This window comes from Pollicipes pollicipes, unplaced genomic scaffold, assembly GCF_011947565.3.
Source record: "Pollicipes pollicipes isolate AB1234 unplaced genomic scaffold, Ppol_2.1 Scaffold_4881;HRSCAF=5763_pilon_pilon_pilon, whole genome shotgun sequence".
NCBI lineage: Eukaryota > Metazoa > Arthropoda > Thecostraca > Pollicipedomorpha > Pollicipedidae > Pollicipes > Pollicipes pollicipes.
The window spans coordinates 10,030,143-10,048,442 of NW_023596576.1; the positions used below are offsets into that span (position 1 = coordinate 10,030,143).

The 18,300-nt window shown below is 53.8% G+C and overlaps 2 protein-coding genes and 1 long non-coding RNA gene across 4 annotated transcripts in view; all 3 read left to right on the top strand.

The window, feature by feature from the left end:
- Positions 1–5,344, top strand: part of LOC119101381 (intraflagellar transport protein 122 homolog) — a 28,727-nt gene extending 23,383 nt beyond the window's left edge. Inside the window, exons 22-27 of the mRNA XM_037224716.1 lie at positions 232–360; positions 645–813; positions 1,234–1,547; positions 2,027–2,131; positions 3,262–3,426; positions 4,137–5,344. Of these exons, the coding sequence (XP_037080611.1) occupies positions 232–360; positions 645–813; positions 1,234–1,547; positions 2,027–2,131; positions 3,262–3,426; positions 4,137–4,241 (987 nt within the window). The 3' untranslated portion in view covers positions 4,242–5,344. The remainder of the gene's footprint in view (positions 1–231; positions 361–644; positions 814–1,233; positions 1,548–2,026; positions 2,132–3,261; positions 3,427–4,136) is intronic.
- Positions 5,345–5,930: 586 nt separating this feature from the next.
- On the top strand, positions 5,931–8,264 carry LOC119099986 (uncharacterized). Of its 2 annotated transcripts, none has more exons than XR_005094449.1 (3): positions 5,931–6,043; positions 6,743–6,876; positions 8,213–8,264. It is a non-coding gene; the product is annotated as an uncharacterized LOC119099986 (long non-coding RNA). The 2 variants fall into 2 exon arrangements; XR_005094448.1 differs by lacking the exon at positions 8,213–8,264 and adding an exon at positions 7,799–7,827.
- A 112-nt stretch (positions 8,265–8,376) lies between these two features.
- LOC119099796 (leucine zipper transcription factor-like protein 1) lies at positions 8,377–16,839 on the top strand. Its single transcript, XM_037222876.1, has 6 exons — positions 8,377–8,381; positions 8,444–8,614; positions 9,600–9,768; positions 13,406–13,522; positions 16,169–16,315; positions 16,699–16,839. The coding sequence occupies exons 1-6, from the start codon at positions 8,377–8,379 to the stop codon at positions 16,837–16,839; spliced, it is 750 nt and encodes a 249-aa protein (XP_037078771.1).
- Positions 16,840–18,300: the final 1,461 nt, after the last annotated feature.

Below are 18,300 nucleotides of genomic sequence, written 5' to 3' on the forward strand. Positions count from 1 at the left end.
CGCCTCAGACACGTGCCGTATACGTTGCTCGCAGGCCCGGCACTGCACGGCGGGCTCGGCAGGCTGCCGCTGACCCGGTGCTGCCCGGCGGGCCCGGCGGCGACCCGTGCGCGTCGCCTCCTGTCGTGCGCTGGATGGGTGAGAGGAGGCGTGTTGGTGGTGGCGGTGGCCGCGGCCGCGGCCGCCGGTCGTGTCGCCCCTGAGCACTGACGGCCGTCCGCCCGCCCGCAGCCCCGCGGTGTCTCCAAGTTCTGCACCCTGTACGCGCTGGCCAAACAGGGCAAGAATCTGGAGGCGTTCAAGCTGGCACGCTATGCCTTGGACAAGATCCAGCAGCTGAAGGTGCCTCTGCGCTTCCAGGTGAGTCGCACGCTCTGTGGTGATCGCACCCTCCCCCTCCCCTCCTCCGCCGTTGTGCGGCCCTTGTGCCCATCCGTGTCTCAGGGATTTCCGTGCTTCAATAGGCTGCGCCTATCCACATGTGCCGGTAATTGTCTTAGCGCTGATCTAGGGCCCACATGAGGAGCGGAGGGCGCGCTCTGTACCCGGCCAGAATGTTCAGCTTACCGACGCACGCGGCACGCCTCACTCGGAGCGGTGGCGTCTCGATGGTGGCCGACCGGTGCTTGCCCCGGCCGCCGCAGGAGAACGTCGACCTGGCTTCGGTGCAGCTGCGCGGCAAGGCGTTCACGGACAAGGAGGAGCTGCTGCCGCTCTGCTACCGCTGCTCGTCCGTCAACCCGCTGATCAACACGCGCGGCAGCCGCTGCACCAACTGCAACCAGCCCTTCGTCTTCTCGTTCGTCTCGTTCGGTGCGTTTGGTCAGAGAGGCTGCTGTCGGACGCTTGGGTGTAGTTTTCGGCTCCGGTGGGGGGCGAGATGGCCACGCGTTGTACGCACAGAAGCTGGCTTTGTTGTGCCGTGTGGGAGCCAACGCCCACGCTGGCACGGACAGCCAGAGGTCACCTTGGAATGGAAGCCTGCCGACTGCAGACTGACTTTTACCGAGGAATTTGAAGTGGGACAGAAGCAACTAAGCCTAGAGTTAATCGGGCTAGTTTTGTACGGGGCATCAGAGATGGTTCTCAATGTCCCTTCACAGCAAGGGCCATGTCACCTTCACCTGGAGATGGTTCAGGGGTTTCTCGGCTTCTCCTTAGAACTGCTGTGATTGCGGCGGCGCTCCCGCGCGTGTGACCCGATGACGGATCTCCGTCCCTCGCTCCCCACAGAGATCCTGACGTTGGTGGAGTTCCAGCTGGAGGACGGCATCTCGGACGAGGACGCCATGCGCATGATCGAGCTGTCCGACCCGGACGGCTCCGACGACGAGGAGTCGAGCAGTTCGAGCAGCTCCAGCGAGGAGGACGAGGACGAGGAGGAGAAGCCGGCGCAGCTGTCCATCAGCGCCGCCGCCGCCGCCGCCCTCCACCCCAACGCCAGTGGCGCCAAGCAGAGCGCTAGCGGTGCCAAGCAGAGCGCCAGCGGCACCAAGAAGAGCGCCAGCGGCATCAAGAAGAGCGCCAGCACTGCCAAGAAGCCGAAGGTGCGACAGGTGGCGGAGACGGGCGGCCCTCAGCCTGGCGTGCGTTACCGTCGGTTGGGGTGGCTCGTTCCGGCGATCAGCTCTGGCCGTGTTGGTAACTTACGTTTCTTGACATTAGGTCTTAGACAGCAGGGGGTGGGATGATGTGTCTTACGTTGTCATCCATTAGGATTTGTAGACTGCTAAGTAGAAGTCTATTATGCGCGTAGGTCCGTAGTGTACAAAGCGAGCCCTCAAAATGGCATCGTGCCATCTGTGATAGGCGTGTGCATGAATCTCAAAGTGCATCCGAAATGTTCGCGATGAGGGACACAAATCATGCCCGTCCACAGAAATGCGTAGATTACGGAGCCGGAAAAGCCAGCGTGACATGAGCGTCACAATGTATCCGCTATGTAGCACGGCTGCATCCGTCGACAGCTCGCTGGGCTTGTGTGTTGCGCACCGAACACATCACATCGGGGCTTGACCGCTGGCAGGGCTGGAAGGAGAAGAAGAAGGGCACCACGCAGACGCTGACCCTCAATGACCCGAACGCCGGCGGTGAGGCGGATCCCTTCACCGAGCGGCTGCTCAACTTCGAGGTAACCGCCGCTGGTCCCGTGGCCGCGCTGTCCCGCTCAACGGAGGCTGCGCCCCCGTGCAAACCGGCCAGTAAAGGGCAGATAACGGAGCCTTGTGTGTGGTGGCCCCGGACCGATATGTCGGTCTTTTCGTCACACTTTGATCGTACTCGCCACGTTTATTTGTGCCTCCTGGTGTCGATTTTTGCCATCGTCAGCGTCGATTGTCGTTTATTTATTACACGCCGCAACGTGCTGGCCCTGCAACAAGCTCGATACGTCCGACGTGTAACGTGGCCGCGGCGCAGCTTTGAGCCCGGGACACAGAGTTTTGGACAGTTGCAGAGGTCGTTTTGTGCCGAGGCTGGAGGACAATCGCTGAGGAGTTGGGTGTTTCCGGGTGTGGTGACACGGCTCATGCCGTGACCCGCCTGCTATGTGGTAGTCCGGTCCATACTGTGACCCGCCTGTTGTGTGGTGGACCGGTCCATACCGTAACCCGCCCGCCGTCTGGTGACCTGGTCCATACGGTAACCCGTTGTCGTGTGGTGGCCCGGCTCATACCGTGACCTGCCTGTCTTCTGGTGAGGCGGTCCATACCGTGACCCGCCTGTCGTGTGGTGACCCGGTCCATACGGTGACTCGCCTGGCGTATGGTGGCCCGGTCCATGCGGTGACCTGCCCGCCGTGTGGTGACTCGGTCCATACGGTGACCTGCCCGCCATGTGGTGACTCGGTCCATACGGTGACCTGCCCGCCGTGTGATGACTCGGTCCATACGGTGACCTGCTCGCCGTGTGGTGACCCGGTCCATACCGTGACCCTCTTGCCGTCTGGTGACCCGGTCCATACCGTGACCCTCTTGCCGTCTGGTGACCCGGTCCATACCGTGACCCGCCTGTCGTGTGGTGACCCGGTCCATACGGTGACTCGCCTGGCGTATGGTGGCCCGGTCCATGCGGTGACCTGCCCGCCGTGTGGTGACTCGGTCCATACGGTGACCTGCCCGCCGTGTGGTGACTCGGTCCATACGGTGACCTGCTCGCCGTGTGGTGACCCGGTCCATACCGTGACCCTCTTGCCGTCTGGTGACCCGGTCCATACCCTGACCTGCCGGCCGTGCGGTGACCCGGTCCTCTCTGCATTGGCAGCAAGGTGGCACCGACTTCATCCCGGTAGTGGTGAACGCTCCTGCGCTGCGGGCCATGAGTCCCGTGGACGTGCTGGTCTGCAAGTGGCCGCCGCCGCTGCGCTACCAGTTCTTCAGGAACCTGATGCCCGACATGCCTGTGTCCCACTGCCTGTCGTGTAACAGGGTGAGAGGCCGGCCGCTGCGGACGGAACGGGCGGTCCACCAAGCACATTGGCTCTCGTGACCGCGAACACCGCTGGAAACGCCGAGCGTTGGCGATGTAACCAGCGGCTGCTCAGTAACGTTGTTTGGCCAGTAACTCCCGGTGATTGAAGTTTGGCGATTGAGCGAAGAAGAACTTTGAACTCATGATGGAAAAAACTGGGGCTTAAAATCTTCCCTGTTTATGTCAAGCGTACTGCAGCGTGTTCTGTTATGTGATTTGTCAGACGCCAGACACTGGTAGCGGTCCCTATGTTCTCCGCGTAGTCCGCTCCCTCCTGACAGCTCCTCTCCCCCCCCCCCCCCCCCCATCACTACCACCGGCGATGCGGTCTGGCGTCTCCTACCAGCCAACAATGGACTATTTTAGCTACCATCTCGCTTGATTGTTGACTGCTACCATCATGTCTCATCTGATCGGTCGTTCCCTGTTCGACCTAGCGAAGCGCTTCGCTGAGTGGAGTCTCTGCGATGTGTGCTTTGCTGCCCGTCCGGTCGAGTGTCGGCGTTTCTAATCCACGCCGGCGTCTGTAAGTGGGCCCGGCCGCCACTGAACATGCGCTTGGCTCGTGCTCTGGCTGCCGCGTCCAGCCGTGGCTGTCGGTGGCTGTTGCCTCCCGTGTCCGGCGGTGGTGTGGCGCCCGCCTGCTGACGCTCGCCCGCCGTCCCCAGCTATTCCACACGGACGACTACGAGCTGCAGTCGCTGCAGAAGGGCTACTGCCCGTTCTGCCGCAAGCCGACCGACCCGCACCAGGTCACGGGCTCGGCCGAATAGGCGCCTGCCGACCTGACCGGGTCCACTGGCCAGACGTCTGTCGCTCCCGCCGGATCTCCGGGGGGTTGGGATAGGTCCCAGCTGACCGGCCCGGGTCCCGGGCTCGGCTGGCCAGACGTCTGTCGCTCCCGCCGGATCTCCGGGGGGTTCGGATAAGCCCCGGCTGACCGGCTCGGGCCCCGGGCTCGGCTGGCCAGGCGGCCGCGGTGCCGGTCCGGGCGTCGGATCATCGGACGAGTCCCAGCGGGTCCGGCCGAGTCATCATCGATCAGATGGCCACAGGTCGGCCATTCTGGTGCCGCCCGCCGGCACCGGCCCCCAGTCCTGATCGGCATGGCGGCCGCTACGCTGCGCACCTGCTGCACTGTCGTGCACGATTGTGCGCGCTCCTGGTGCGGGTCCCCGTCCCGGGAACGCCTGTGATCTGGTTCGATAAATTCGGCAAGATGTTTGCGGCCTGTTTGTGTTGATTTCATTTCCTCGAAGTGAATCGTAGCGCGGATTTGAGATGCCCGCGAGCGCTGTCCAACATGCCGAAGTGAATCCGCCAGCCTTTCAAGCACATTAGCACGGGCCCGCTTCGCCCTTGTTATTACCGTCTGGCCTATATGGTAAACGTGACCCTGGTGTGGTGCGCCACGCTCATCAGTGCCGCTGACATGCCAGCAGGCACTTCACGCCGGTTTCTGAGCGCCCTGCCGTCCGAAAGGTCCACACGCGCCCCGCGCCCTGACGGTTGAGGAACGCCATCATTCTGGCTTGTGTCATGCGGTGCGCTCGTCCAAAGCGTGCCGTTGCGGTTGAGTCCAACTGAAAGTTGCCTGCGTTTTGTTACTGGATCTGTTTACGTGATATTTATCCATATTTGTTTTATTATGCGTGTCTATTTTTGCGTGTCTTGTTTTACTTCGCATCGTATAAGACGCAAATCTAGTCGTGCGGCTATCTGATGACAAATTGCCGTGTCACTCAATGGTTGTGCCGCTGTTGTTTTTGCACGAAGCATGTGATCTGATATCAGGATTCCGTCTAGTCATGACTGCTGTGATAATGACACCATATCCGTCCACAAGCTGCGCTAGTCCTGGAAAATGCGTTATCACATGGTCAATAAATATAAAAACATGTCTCGTGTTTGTCTGGAGGAGGTACGTCAGCTGTATTGCATTCCAGTTACTACAATGGGGATGTTTAGATGAACATTTACACTGTCAGTGGGCCGCTGACCGCTGCTCGTTTTGCATGTCCTCTCCACCGCAAACGCTGATTCGTCCTCAAACCTACCAACAAGATGAACTTCATCAGTCCATCACGCCTCCGTGTGTGTGCTAGCTCACGAAACCAATACCTGAGATTACTCTCGGTCTGTGGGCCGCTGACCACTGCTCGTTTTGCATGTCCTCTCCACCGCAGACGCTGATTCGTCCTCAAACCTACCAACAAGATGAACTTCATCAGTCCATCACGCCTCCGTGTGTGTGCTAGCTCACGAAACCAATACCTGAGATTACTCTCGGTCTCTTTTTACGTACCGAATCAGCCTTCGCCGGTATCGACATACTCGGGCTGGAGCGGGCGCACTGCCACTGGGAACCCGGCCCTCAGGCGCCGCCCGGCCGTGTGGCGCAGTCCGGCGGGGCGTTGCCACGGCAACGGACACAAACAAACCAGGCTCGCCGACTGCTGTGGTGTGAGGCACGCGTCGGGGTTGGGTGTCACGGGGCGGCCCGCGTTTTGTGTTGCGGGGCTAAGAGGAGAAGGAATTGATCGCGTCTCAATTGGTGGTATCGGCATCTAACATGGTAAGTTCGGTCGACGTGTCGTCTCATCAAACTTCCAAGAAAGTCGAAGGCAATTGGCAAATCTTGGCCGCTTCCTGCTGGGGAGGTATATCAAGCCTGTTCGTTCTTGAGAGTTAGCAAGTGTTTCGACCTATACGTATCATTGAATCACCGGTGTGCTGTCGAGAGTCTGGGTTGTTTCTTGTCTCCTTTTACTTTCGAGATTTCATGACTCCCGTCGTAGCATGATGACCTGTCGTCCGACATTTAGAAAGGGAGAGAGAGATGTATATATATATATATATATATATATATATATATATATATATATATATAGATATATATATACATGCATATGTATGCATATATATATATATATATACATATTTATATATATATATATATATATATATCCCTCTGTGGGTATCAGGAACTAGGCGCTCAGGTTGAATCAATGACTGAGTAGGAAGCAGGGATCTCGCTGGCTCACTACAACACTCATTGACTAAAACGAATGAGCCCAATAACGCTCCACGAACACTACGCGGCACACGAATAGTTCAAGTGTTTAGACAGTCACCTAGTTATCGCAACGTTCAAGCACGAGGGCCTGTGGCAATTGACGTTGCGCATTCACAATCCCGAAACGGAGTTCCTCACTGGATGAGCAGCTGGGCTCGGCGCCGGCCTACTGAGAACCATCTGCCGGTCCGTCGGCAGGCGGCGCCGGACGAGCTGGGCCTGAACGAGCATCACCAGGCGCAGCTGGTGCGCTACATGCGCTTCGCGCGCCACCAGCGCGACAAGCGGCTGCGCACCGTCGACGTCGCCTTCGAGGACTGCATGTTCGCGCGGTGAGCAAGGCGGCGGCTGCCAGCCGACCGCGGCAGGCCCCACTGCCACAGCGACGGCCGCACGCCGCCCGCCTCAGAGAACCTGGGCTTCAAAGTTGTCCAAAGGCTACCCGTTTTGTGTTGTTGCGTTGTTGTGTTGTGTGAGGGTAGCACTGCGCATTGACGTGCACAGCCCACAGCAGGAAGCCACGAAAACAGCATGGTCAGTAGAGAATCAAACGGAAAGGGAGGAGTTAACCCCACCCAGGAAGTATGTTTCGTTACATGTGTAGAAACCTGCAAACTGGCGTGGCCCACACAAGGATTATTGTTGCCAGGGTTTGCTCTTTTCGGAGCGTAATATTTATTCAATGTATTGTTTGTGGAGTTGTCTAGCGTGAAATTAACATGTATCAATATTTAACATGGAGTAGCGGTACTGTGTTACGACCTGGAACTCTCACAGAAGTCGCAGTGTTATTCCGTATAGGGATGGAGCAAATCTTGGGACGTTCAGACGACAGTCTAAGCCTACGACGTTAATACATAGCTTGGACCAAAAAAAATCAACTTCCTCATATCTGGAAACCCTGGATCTCAAAGTACAGGTCCAGCAATGGTCGCACATTTTTGGCTCCAATGGTGCTCATTGAAAACACAACAGGCTACTGCGTTCTGAAATAATAACCTTGTGAACAGTTTTTTGATTGCTCAAATCTTCTTAAGAAATACTCACCAGCCCCCACCAGGCTTGTTCGTGTTTAGTTAGCTTGAAGCTGCTGACCCCGTGTGTTGTGTCCGACGGGCTCTCCGAGACAACATACACCAGGGACAAATTGGAGGAGCTGCTGACCTGGTGTGTTCTGTCCGACAGGCTCTCCGGGACAACGTATAACGGTGACTAGGCGGAAGAGCTGCTGACCCGGTGTGTCGTGTCTGGCAGGCTCTCCGAGACGACATACACCAGGGACGACGTGGAGGAGCTGCTGACCCGGTGTGTTGTGTCCGGCAGGCTCTCCGAGACAACGCATAACGGTGACGAGGCGGAAGAACTGCTGACCCGGTGTGTTGTGTCCGGCAGGCTCTCTGAGACAACGTATAACGGTGACTAGGCGGAAGAGCTGCTGACCCGGTGTGTTGTGTCCGGCAGGCTCTCCGAGACGACATACACCAGGGACGAGGTGGAGGAGCTGCTGACCCCGTGTGTTGTGTCCGACGGGCTCTCCGAGACAACATACACCAGGGACAAATTGGAGGAGCTGCTGACCTGGTGTGTTCTGTCCGACAGGCTCTCCGGGACAACGTATAACGGTGACTAGGCGGAAGAGCTGCTGACCCGGTGTGTCGTGTCTGGCAGGCTCTCCGAGACGACATACACCAGGGACGAGGTGGAGGAGCTGCTGACCCGGTGTGTTGTGTCCGGCAGGCTCTCCGAGACAACGTATAACGGTGACGAGGCGGAAGAGCTGCTGGCCCGGTGTGTTGTGTCCGGCAGGCTCTCCGAAACAACGTATAACGGCGATGAGGCGGAAGAGCTGCTGACCCGGTGTGTTGTGTCCGGCAGGCTCTCCGAGACGACATACACCAGGGACGAGGTGGAGGAGCTGCTCACCCGGCTCAGTACGGAGGTGCATGATGAAGTCAGCGCCGAGCTGGTCAACGCCGATCACACGGCGCTCCTGCTGCTGCGCCAGGTGTTCGTGCAGGCGCAGAAGTGGCACCTGCGGCTCGACTCACACGTGGAACAGCTGGAGGACAAGTGAGAGGGAACGCCGTCCAGCCAGCTGGCGGTGGTGTGCCGCCAGACGCGGTCGCCCTGCGTGCGGGTTATCAGTGTGCTGTCGGGTGCTCCCGGCGCCGAGTGCTGATCTTCATGGTGCTTTTTTGGGTCCAAAATGTCACTCCTATATAACTGATGTTCGACTGTCATGACTTACTCACATTGAGATCCTAGTCTGAGATGATTTGGGATGACCAGGGCTGCCGCCGCAAAGACGAAAGGCTAACATGGCGACTGCCATTTTTATATACAGTCCAAATGGCAGACGCCATGTAAATATAAATGTTCGTGACCCATACAATGATGAATTTTGGCGATTTTGAATTGTGTAGCATGAGTGGGGTCATTTGCTGCCTGACTAGAGGTGCATAATGGATGTATCTTGGCTTCGGAAAAGGTGTGTTTCATGTTTGGGATAGAAGAGGAGTAAGCATGACATGCAGATTACTGGGTCTCAAAATCAATTTCACAACTTTTCCATCTCCTCCAATTTTATCTTAAGTTGAAAAAGGAATACAGTTATCCCAGCCGTCCAAAAGGACGCGACATCGAAAACTTCTAACGTAATTGGTATATGTTATGCTATGGGAGCTTGTTAACGAGATCTGACCGTCCTCTTTTTGCGCTTCTTAGGCGGATTGCGACATTGCTCAATTTCAGTCTTCGCAATTACCGTAGCCAGACCCCTTAACTACTCGCATCCTTAACGCTGTGAACCCATGTCCCGCGACAGAGGATTTTGGAGGGAATGCTTGTCGTACCGAGCCGTAGTGTAGACTCGGAACAGAACCAGAAGAAGAGGCCCAGAACAGGCGCACGGTTCCACGGTTTGGAACGGGACGCTGAAGGAAATGAATCCAATTCGCACACTGTCAACACGTGCCGTTTTCACATGGACAGGTCCGAGGGTTTCCCCGTTGGTGGCTGGTTTGCCAGACGCCGTGACCTGTCCTGTTGCCGGCAGGGAGCTGATCGACCTGGTGAAGACGTTCGAGGAGGACGAGCTGGCCGGCAAGCCCCGCGGTAAGGTCTGTCTGGCGCCGCTCAACGACGACAAGGCGTTGAATGAGCTGCTCAAGCTCGGCGACGAGAAGGGCAAGCTCATCGAGCGCATCCAGAGCATCGAAGCTCAGGTGAGCCGGGGCTTGTGTGCGCGGTACACAGTACGCCAGCGGCTGTCTGGCTCGACACAAACGGCTTAGTCGCGTTATTCAGGCAGTCCTGGGCACAGTCTGTTGGTCGACGTCATTTTGTTTTGATGCATGGACCAATGCCCATTTATAAATTGTGAGCAGAGCAGGAGCTTATCGATTGGTCTCCCAAACTATGAAAACACCATGTCGTTGGCCCGAGGGCAGGCAAGTGGCTGAGTTCAATAGCTTGACGGCTTTTGCGTCTTTGACGGCATTTCGAGACACTTGTTCACTCTTTTCATATATCCTCAGTATGAATCTGAACTCCGAATCCTGAGACCTTGGCTTCAAGTACTACACCAAGTTCTCATGTAACGGCTTCGTAAACGAGTTCGAGGCTGAGTCTGATTCACGGGAACTTGGGCCAGAGCGCGGGCGTGAATCATTTGGTTTCAACGTTGGTTTTACTTCATTAGGCTACGTCTTGCCATGGATGCCACGATGGTCAAAGTTTATAAGTGGAATGACTGAATAACGGCTGTATAAATGCAATAACTATAATTAATATGGGTCTTGACTCTGAGTCAAGATAAATCAGATTGCTTCGTGAAACGCGTCGATTTATGTAGGTTCAAGTTCCGAGTTTAAAAAAGCAAGTTTATGATGAAAGTGGGAGTTGAAGGCATTTACTCTGGGCAAATTTCGTAGGATAGACATGGTGCCGAATAATGAGCTGAGTTGTTCCTGGTTAATGGTTTAGTGGTAGTCTGAGTCTGATTCTGAGTCAAGATAAGTCAGGTTCATTCGTGAAATGCATGGATTTACGTAGGTCCAAGTCTCGAATCGTCATAATCCCTAAGTCAGTTCGTATTCTGAGCGGGCTATGACCTATGTATACGTGTGGCATGGCCAGGTACTTGCCGGTCTCGTCTCAAAGTGAATAACAGATGACGTGGGCTCAAGATGCTCCATCCTGTGGGTTCAGTTCCCACTGAATGCTTCGTGTTTCGATCGATAAGGCTAGGAAGCTACGTGTGGTCGTACTATGACCTCGTATGGGACGTTAAAGATTCAGCGGAATGTTGGCTCCGGTAAAGATATCCAGCATTTCCGACCATTTCAGTACACGTGTCAGTGCCAGCGTAGCAATGCAAGCTCGGCAAAGACTCCGTTCCGTGGCACTCTAGCCAATGATTTGTTCGCCTGAGCTTCATGAGAACGACTGCTTTCTCCTCCATAATGCACAGTTTGAACTGTTCCGCCACTGGTGACCCTGGTGATAGCCCGATGACGAGGACATGTTGGGCACACGACTCATCGACGCACGTCCGGTCGACCGTGTATTGATGGCAGTAGAAAGCCTGTCGGAAAGCGAGGGAATTGTGGAAAAGAACTACACCCCCGGTACAGTTATTCCTTTAGCGCGATACTTTGCTGCAGATTAATGTACGTAGTAATGAACTGTGTTTGAATAATTCCAACCCGATGTCGAGTGGCTTACGCAAGTCTGGTGTCTGGGCTCACTATCATGTGACGTCTTCATATGATGCATGATATCCTCCCAGGTGTATACTGATGCCTCGCATGCACCTCATCACCTTTTCAGATCCCTGGGTGTCGTTGGCTTTTCGAGCGATGACACAGCTCATTAAACACGGGCTGCTGCAAGGAGATCGCGTTTTGCTGTTAACTCATGAACCGCAACCAGAGACATACTTGATACTTAAAATTACGTTGATGTCCTGAGCCTGTAGTGACATGATAGACAGTATATATATATATATATATATATATATATATATATATATATATATATATATAAGTTTGATATGTAAGTTATATATAAGATATATATATTGAGTTTATATACCTATATATATATATATATATATATATGTATATATATATATATATCTATGTATATCTATATCTATATCTATATCTATATATATATATATATATATATATATATATAGGTATATAACTTCATGCGAATGTGTAACAACAGTAAGGCGGTGAGAGCAAAGGCCTACAAGTACCAAGCATGGCGCAACGGTCCTTTGCTGCAGACATGGCTCGAGCCTTAATGATGAAACCCACCTTCAGTCCACTTTTTGTCAAAGCTAAAAACTGAGCGCTTACAAAAATACACTTAATTTTCTGGTTCTCGGTAAATGCCCCAACAAAACTGAATTTCGTATGTGTTACTAAATGATCGCACCTCAGAGTTTTAAGAGACACAGTTCTGGAAAATCGTTTAGAGCTCATTGAATATACCATGGCCTGATTTGGATATTCTATCTGGATATGACAGAGGAAACATGCTTTTTTTGGTTGAGCAGGCTTCACTTTAAAAAAACGTCATGTTGTCAGCGAAATGTTGGAATCGGTTTTGAACCCTAGGTGATGTTTTTACAAGTTTGGAATTGGATCATGAGCCACGGAAGGCCCGTCGATCATATACGGTGGAATTATCTGTTAAGGACCCGGAACGACACCATGACAATAATATTAGGCTGTTCGAGATTTTCAAATCGTACTTGGGCGACCGAAGTTTTTTATGTTTTATGGCGGATCTTATGTACATTTTGGAAGATCTGAAACTCCAACGCAATATCCAAGCCATTGAATCCATTTCCTCGGATCCAAAGAAATGTATGATTAGCTGTTGGCAACAAGATTGGCAAATGTGCGCTGAAGAAATCTGGAATTGTAGACTTAACACTTAAAACAAAGACAGGCAGACAAAGGTGATTTTAACCGGTCGCATCAAATAAGTTGCCAGCTAAAAGTACTAGATTTTCACATTTTTATGTTCCGGTCCAACTATTACATTGTCTGAAGAACGATCCTTTCATTCGCATGTCAGTTGGAACCACAAACCATGTCATTCCTGTTTCGCTTGTATTCCGTCTATCGTTGAATTTTGAAAAATGATATTTTTGCTATTTGTAACGAATCTGCTTCGCTTCTTTGACTAACCTTGCTCTTTCCCCTTGTAGCTCGTTCCTCCTAATTCACTCGAGGTTTGATCAGAAAGGTATTTGTGCATGACAGAGGCCAGCCGGCGACGGCTATCGGTTTTGTCTTGAGGCGATGCAGAGGCGTAAGCAGACCGCTGACATGCATTGGTATTGCATGCCATCGGTCGACGTCGGGAGACTGATGGCAGGCGCTGCTGTTGCAGGCGTCAGAGCTGGCGTCCGAGAAGGGAGACTAACTGGCCTCTGAGAAGGGAGACTGACGGCGGTCGCTGCTGTTGCAGGCGTCAGAGCTGGCCTCTGAGAAGGGAGACTGACGGCGGTCGCTGCTGTTGTAGGCGTCAGAGCTGGCCTCTGAGAAGGGAGACTGACGGCGGTTGCTGCTGTTGTAGGCGTCAGAGACGGCCTCTGAGAAGGGAGACTGACGGCGGCTGGTGCTGTTGCAGGCGCCGGAGTTGGCCTCTGAGAAGGGAGACTGACGGCGGCCAGTGCTGTCGCAGGCGCCAGAGCTGGCCTCCGAGACCGTAGACTGACTGGCCTCTGAGAAGGGAGACTGACAGCAGCCGCTGCTGTTGCAGGCGTCAGAGCTGGCCTCCGAGACCGTAGACTGACTGGCCTCTGAGAAGGGAGACTGACGGCAGCCGCTGCTGTTGCAGGCGTCAGAGCTGGCCTCCGAGAAGGGAGAGCTGAACTCGGAGCTCGGCAAGCTGCGGTCGGAGCTGGAGTTCCTGCGCTCCTCCAAGGACAACGTCTCCAAGGAGCAGCTGGAACAGGTGCGCCGCAGCTCCGAATGGGCCGCATATAACACCAGTACTCTTAACATTCTTACTACGAGCGAACACCTAACCACGAGCGAGGCCTTCCCGATCACCATCATCACCTCAACAATCACGGATTGAGGCTTGCTTCAGCTGTGAAAAATTTTCAGCGCGAACAGCCTGGCCCAGTGGGCCGCCACGCTTTTAAGATGCCCTCTTTGCAAGTACCCGCCTTAGGTTAACACGCTTCACAGCTTTTAGAAACGTCATTTTCTAAACCTTTATGGTATCAACTATAGGCATTGGCACGTATAATGCTTCATGGTGCGGTTTGTGTCCCTCGACGTTGAAAAATCGCCACGATTTGACCACCATCTCCGATTTCCTTAGAAAAAGTCTCAGATCGTAAAAAGTGAAAGACGATGATCGAAACCTGGTCAAAATGTCGCCGAGCTGACGTCAAGGCGACAGGAAACAAACTAATGCGTAGGAACGAGCCCTTTCACGTTAGCGCTTATTCGACTGGTTCTTAATTTGGTTCCGCTGCACTTCTCAAGCATTTAATCCTGAAATACATACCCAGAGGATGGCCAGGGAGAAACCCATCGTTTGTCGTGAGGCCTGTCAAAATAGCCGATGAACTTTATTCCAGAAGCGTTTTGTTTCGTCATTGTGTACCAGCTGCTTGATTCACGTTTTTTATTTGGTCCCATAAAATCATAAAGAGCTGCAAAGGTGAAAGGACGAGTGGGTACATGATTGAGACCAATATGCCTCCATAGTGAAAATATGCAGGTATGTTGGTGGCCCTGACGGCAGACCAACGGTTTTGCTCCCGTGTATACTATTCTTCAAACAGGTTATATTTTGCGCTAAGTAAAGTGTCTGATGTCTAATAACGCTTGTGAGGAATAGACCTACGGGAGATCAGACAATCGCGCAGGCAACACTGAGGATCAACGAGCGCACAGCGCACACCAACATCTTCTACCCTGTGCACACCAACGACAGCTACCCTGTGCACGTGAGGGGTCTGCCCGTTTTGGGACCCTCTATTAAAGATTGGTGTTTGATCTCAACAGCCGGAGCGGGGGAGGACGGGAAGCCAACTACGCAGCGTCGGCGACTGTAGCGGTTACAAATCGCTGGCGTATTTCAAACTCCGGCCCGTGGCTGTACCAGGAGTCGACCAGACGGTGGCCAGCGCCGCCTTGTCCGGAACCGATCCCATTGCGAAACTCCGCGGCCGACTCCGGTAGCGGTCGAGCTATGAGGATTACACAGACGTAAAGCCCTATTAATTTTGAGCGTTATTCATCCAAATTGTGAGTTTTTTCGGTGCTGTAGTCACCATTGCCAAGACCGTCCAACCTTATCGCCCAAAACTCTTCGACTTCATCAAATGGAATTACCAAGGATGACGTGACTCACAACAGGACGTTTTGTGGCATAATCTTAGTTGTGAATTAGCTTGCAAACACTGCATCACTAGCCTTCCTCCTGCTAAATTGTCACGAAAGCGAGTTCCCTTCACACATTGTATACCCATTGGTATCGGTCACGGAAGGTGTCTGTCTCTAACAACGTAGTTTTTGACACCGTCTACAAACCGCCTGAAGCGTCTGAAGCCGCATGAAAACCGACCATTCTCCCACCCGTCGCCGCCGCACTCGTCCCGCGCAACATGAGGCGTTCTATTGGCCGGTATGCTGCCGGATTAAAGTATGAACGCTCACACGGCTGGCACTCTCGGGTGCTGGATAACTCGTGTGCTGGGTTCCTTTTGAGTGACTCCATGTCACTAAAGACAAACGTTGCATTACTCCGTTATTGGAGTAATACAGTGTATTGCTCCAATAATAGCATTGTATTCCTCCGTAAGCACTGTATACAGCCTGAGTTAGTTGTTACGTTATACGTCCTCCCACATATGACCTCGTAAGTATCGTTGCACATTGATCTCTGCTTAACGTTGGTCTGTGTAGAAGGCTGAACGCTGTCAAGTCGGCAACCTAATCACTCACGCGCATTCGGAGCCTGGAGTTGTTTACTGGCTGCTGGATTTAGAGGCCATGATCCGTGGGTCCCCTCAGCATCGGTGGTCCCTCCAGCTGCATGCCAAACTAGCCCCATAGGTAGCCGACGACACAGCACGTCCAGCGCTCATGGGCCCAGCGGCACACGCGGAAGTCAATGATGCCCGTGTAACGATGGCGTCTGCTGGGGGTCATGCGGCGCGCGGCGCACTGCAAGGGCTGTGACCGTCCTCGTCGCCATATGCTGTGTTATGTGTCATGACCCGCGTGCCTGACCCGCGCGCCCGCCGCCCTGACGTCACGCCATGTACCCTGACCCGCGGGCCTGTCCCGCGCGCCTGCCGCCCTGACGTCACGACATGTACCCTGACCCGCGGGCCTGTCCCGCGCGCCTGCCGCCCTGACGTTACGTCATGTACCCTGACCCGCGGGCCTGTCCCGCGCGCCTGCCGCCCTGACGTCACGCCATGTACCCTGACCCGCGGGCCTGTCCCGCGCGCCTGCCGCCCTGACGTCACGACATGTACCCTGACCCGCGGGCCTGACCCGTGCGCCTGTTGCTCTGACGTCACGCTATGTACCCTGACCCGCGTGCTTGACCCGTTCCCTGCCGCCCTGACGTCAGATCCAGGGCCAGGCTAGCACCGTGCAACGCGAGCTGGAGGCCAGCCTGCAGCAGTCCGAGTTCAGCAAGACGCTGCTGGCCGACGAGCTGGACACCACTAAGCACAAGCTGCAGGAGATACGCTCCCAGCTGGAGCTGGCTGAAATGGTGCGCTGAGGATGGGCAGCAGCCGGCCAGCGGTGCCTAGACGCCGTGTAGTGATGCGGACCACAGGCGGGTGGTGGTCATGGGCCCGCCGATCCACATCATGGGGAAACCAGCCGCAGCTGCGCCTTCGGCTGTCGAAAGATATGTGGCTAGTAGCTCATAACCAAGTGAGCATAGGAATAGGATTATAGTAATAAATACACAATGGATACCACCTACTTAGATGGTACGAATAGTTTTAGTACAAACGGAAGACCTATACCTCTAGTTGAGGAGATATGCATTTTTAAGATTTGTTCCTTACGAGCCTGGTTTTCTGCAGCCTCCGAGCATATGGCACCGGTATAATATGCCGATCGCAACTGCGCGTTTCCGTGTTGCAGGAACTGGATCACAAGTTTCAGCAGACTGCTGCGTATAGAAACATGAAGAAGCTGCTGATGGAAAAGAATTCCAAAATTAAAGAGCTCAGGTCGAAGTTGTCTGGTTACGAGAAGGAGGATGTTAAGGAGGAGGAGGAGTGAGCAGTGATGAGTTGATGTGTATTATGCTATGCTTCGTGTAATGTTGTTTATGGATGTCTTGACCCAGAGAGCTTTGTCAATATTTGCTATGTTGCCGGCACGTTTAATGCAGTACGGGGACTTTTGTGCCCGGATTATTTGTTGCGGAAGCACCCTAATGAAGGAAAAACAGACATGAATGCGATACGTGGTGCCTCCAAGCTTTCTCAGTCTACTGAGAGCTGGCACTTCCGCTCTCCTTGCCTCTAACATTACTTTGCAATAGCAAGATACCATGCGTCAGGCCTGTTATTAGATTTCACCGTGTTGAATTGAATCGATAACCCAGCCAATACACAAGTGTGAACCAGAGCGGTGGACATATCCTGACATGCATGTGCGCGTCCGCTGTCTCGTGTCGGAGGGACTTCGGCGTAACAGCTGTTGCGGCCAGTGACCATTGTCCAGTAGCCGGGGAGCTTTCCCTGGGGGGCCATTGCGCGTGCGTTGGCCGGTGGCCGTCCGCTGTGCCGGTCCGCTCGAGCACAACACAAAGGGACGTGCCTGACTTTACGACACGATAGGCCGACCTGCAGTATGGCAGGTTATAAAACCCCGCAGGAGAATAGCCAAGTAATGAGCTCAATAGGGGGCGTGATTAAAATGAATTGGGCACGTGATTTGTGTACTGGCGAGCTCACTCGGATGTGAAGGACAGTTGGTCGCTGGCTTTGCTTCGTGAAGTATCTGCTGGACGCGTACACTACGCTGCCCGGTTTGTAGGCTGACAGGTTTGTAAGCCGCTGTCAGAGAGCGCGGATCATTCACTAGCGGCCAGGTCAGTCAGCACACACTGCCGAACTTCGCTCGCTCGGATTGGTGAGACGCTGGGTGCTAGCACATGCGCTGACAGAGAAGAGGGGATAAACTGCGATGACCAGTACTGCAGTGTGCAGCCAGCTGGCGAAAGATTGCTTCAGCCAGTAACCGACAGCTCTATCAGTCTCGCTATGTGGAAAGAAACTATTCTAGTTTAGAAGACGTATGATTTAAAGAAAAGAGTGATCTTTTTGGAAATCGGAAACAACTTTATTTACCCTGCGTTTCCGGAATGTGATCGAGTGAGTTATGATCCTTCATCGCATGAAGTTTACGAAAAATCAAGGGATGCGAGTGAAGACAAAATTTACAATATGTTTAAATGTACCAGTGGAGGTGGAAACAGTGACAGTAAAAAGGCCCCATTTCCGAGTCTCAACGATTGGAACCACTTAATTGTATGCACTCCGCTCACCAAGAGGATGTGGGGATGAAGATCAGCGCGAACACTTCTGGTTTGGGGTGGACGCAGCTATCACCAAAAAGAAGTGCAGTGCAAAACATGTCACAACATGGCTTCCCCATCTGTCGGCGGATCCATGCCAGGCCAATCATGTTTGAGTTCCCATTCGAAATGGTCTGAGTCGATTATTTTGAGCTCTC

Excerpts from the sequence above, each read along its gene's own strand:
- LOC119099796 (XM_037222876.1), top strand. Across the intron at positions 8,615-9,599 it reads GTGGAACAGCTGGAGGACAA|GGAGCTGATCGACCTGGTGA; the intron begins GTGAGAGGGAAC and ends TGTTGCCGGCAG. Across the intron at positions 16,316-16,698 it reads AGCTGGAGCTGGCTGAAATG|GAACTGGATCACAAGTTTCA; the intron begins GTGCGCTGAGGA and ends TCCGTGTTGCAG.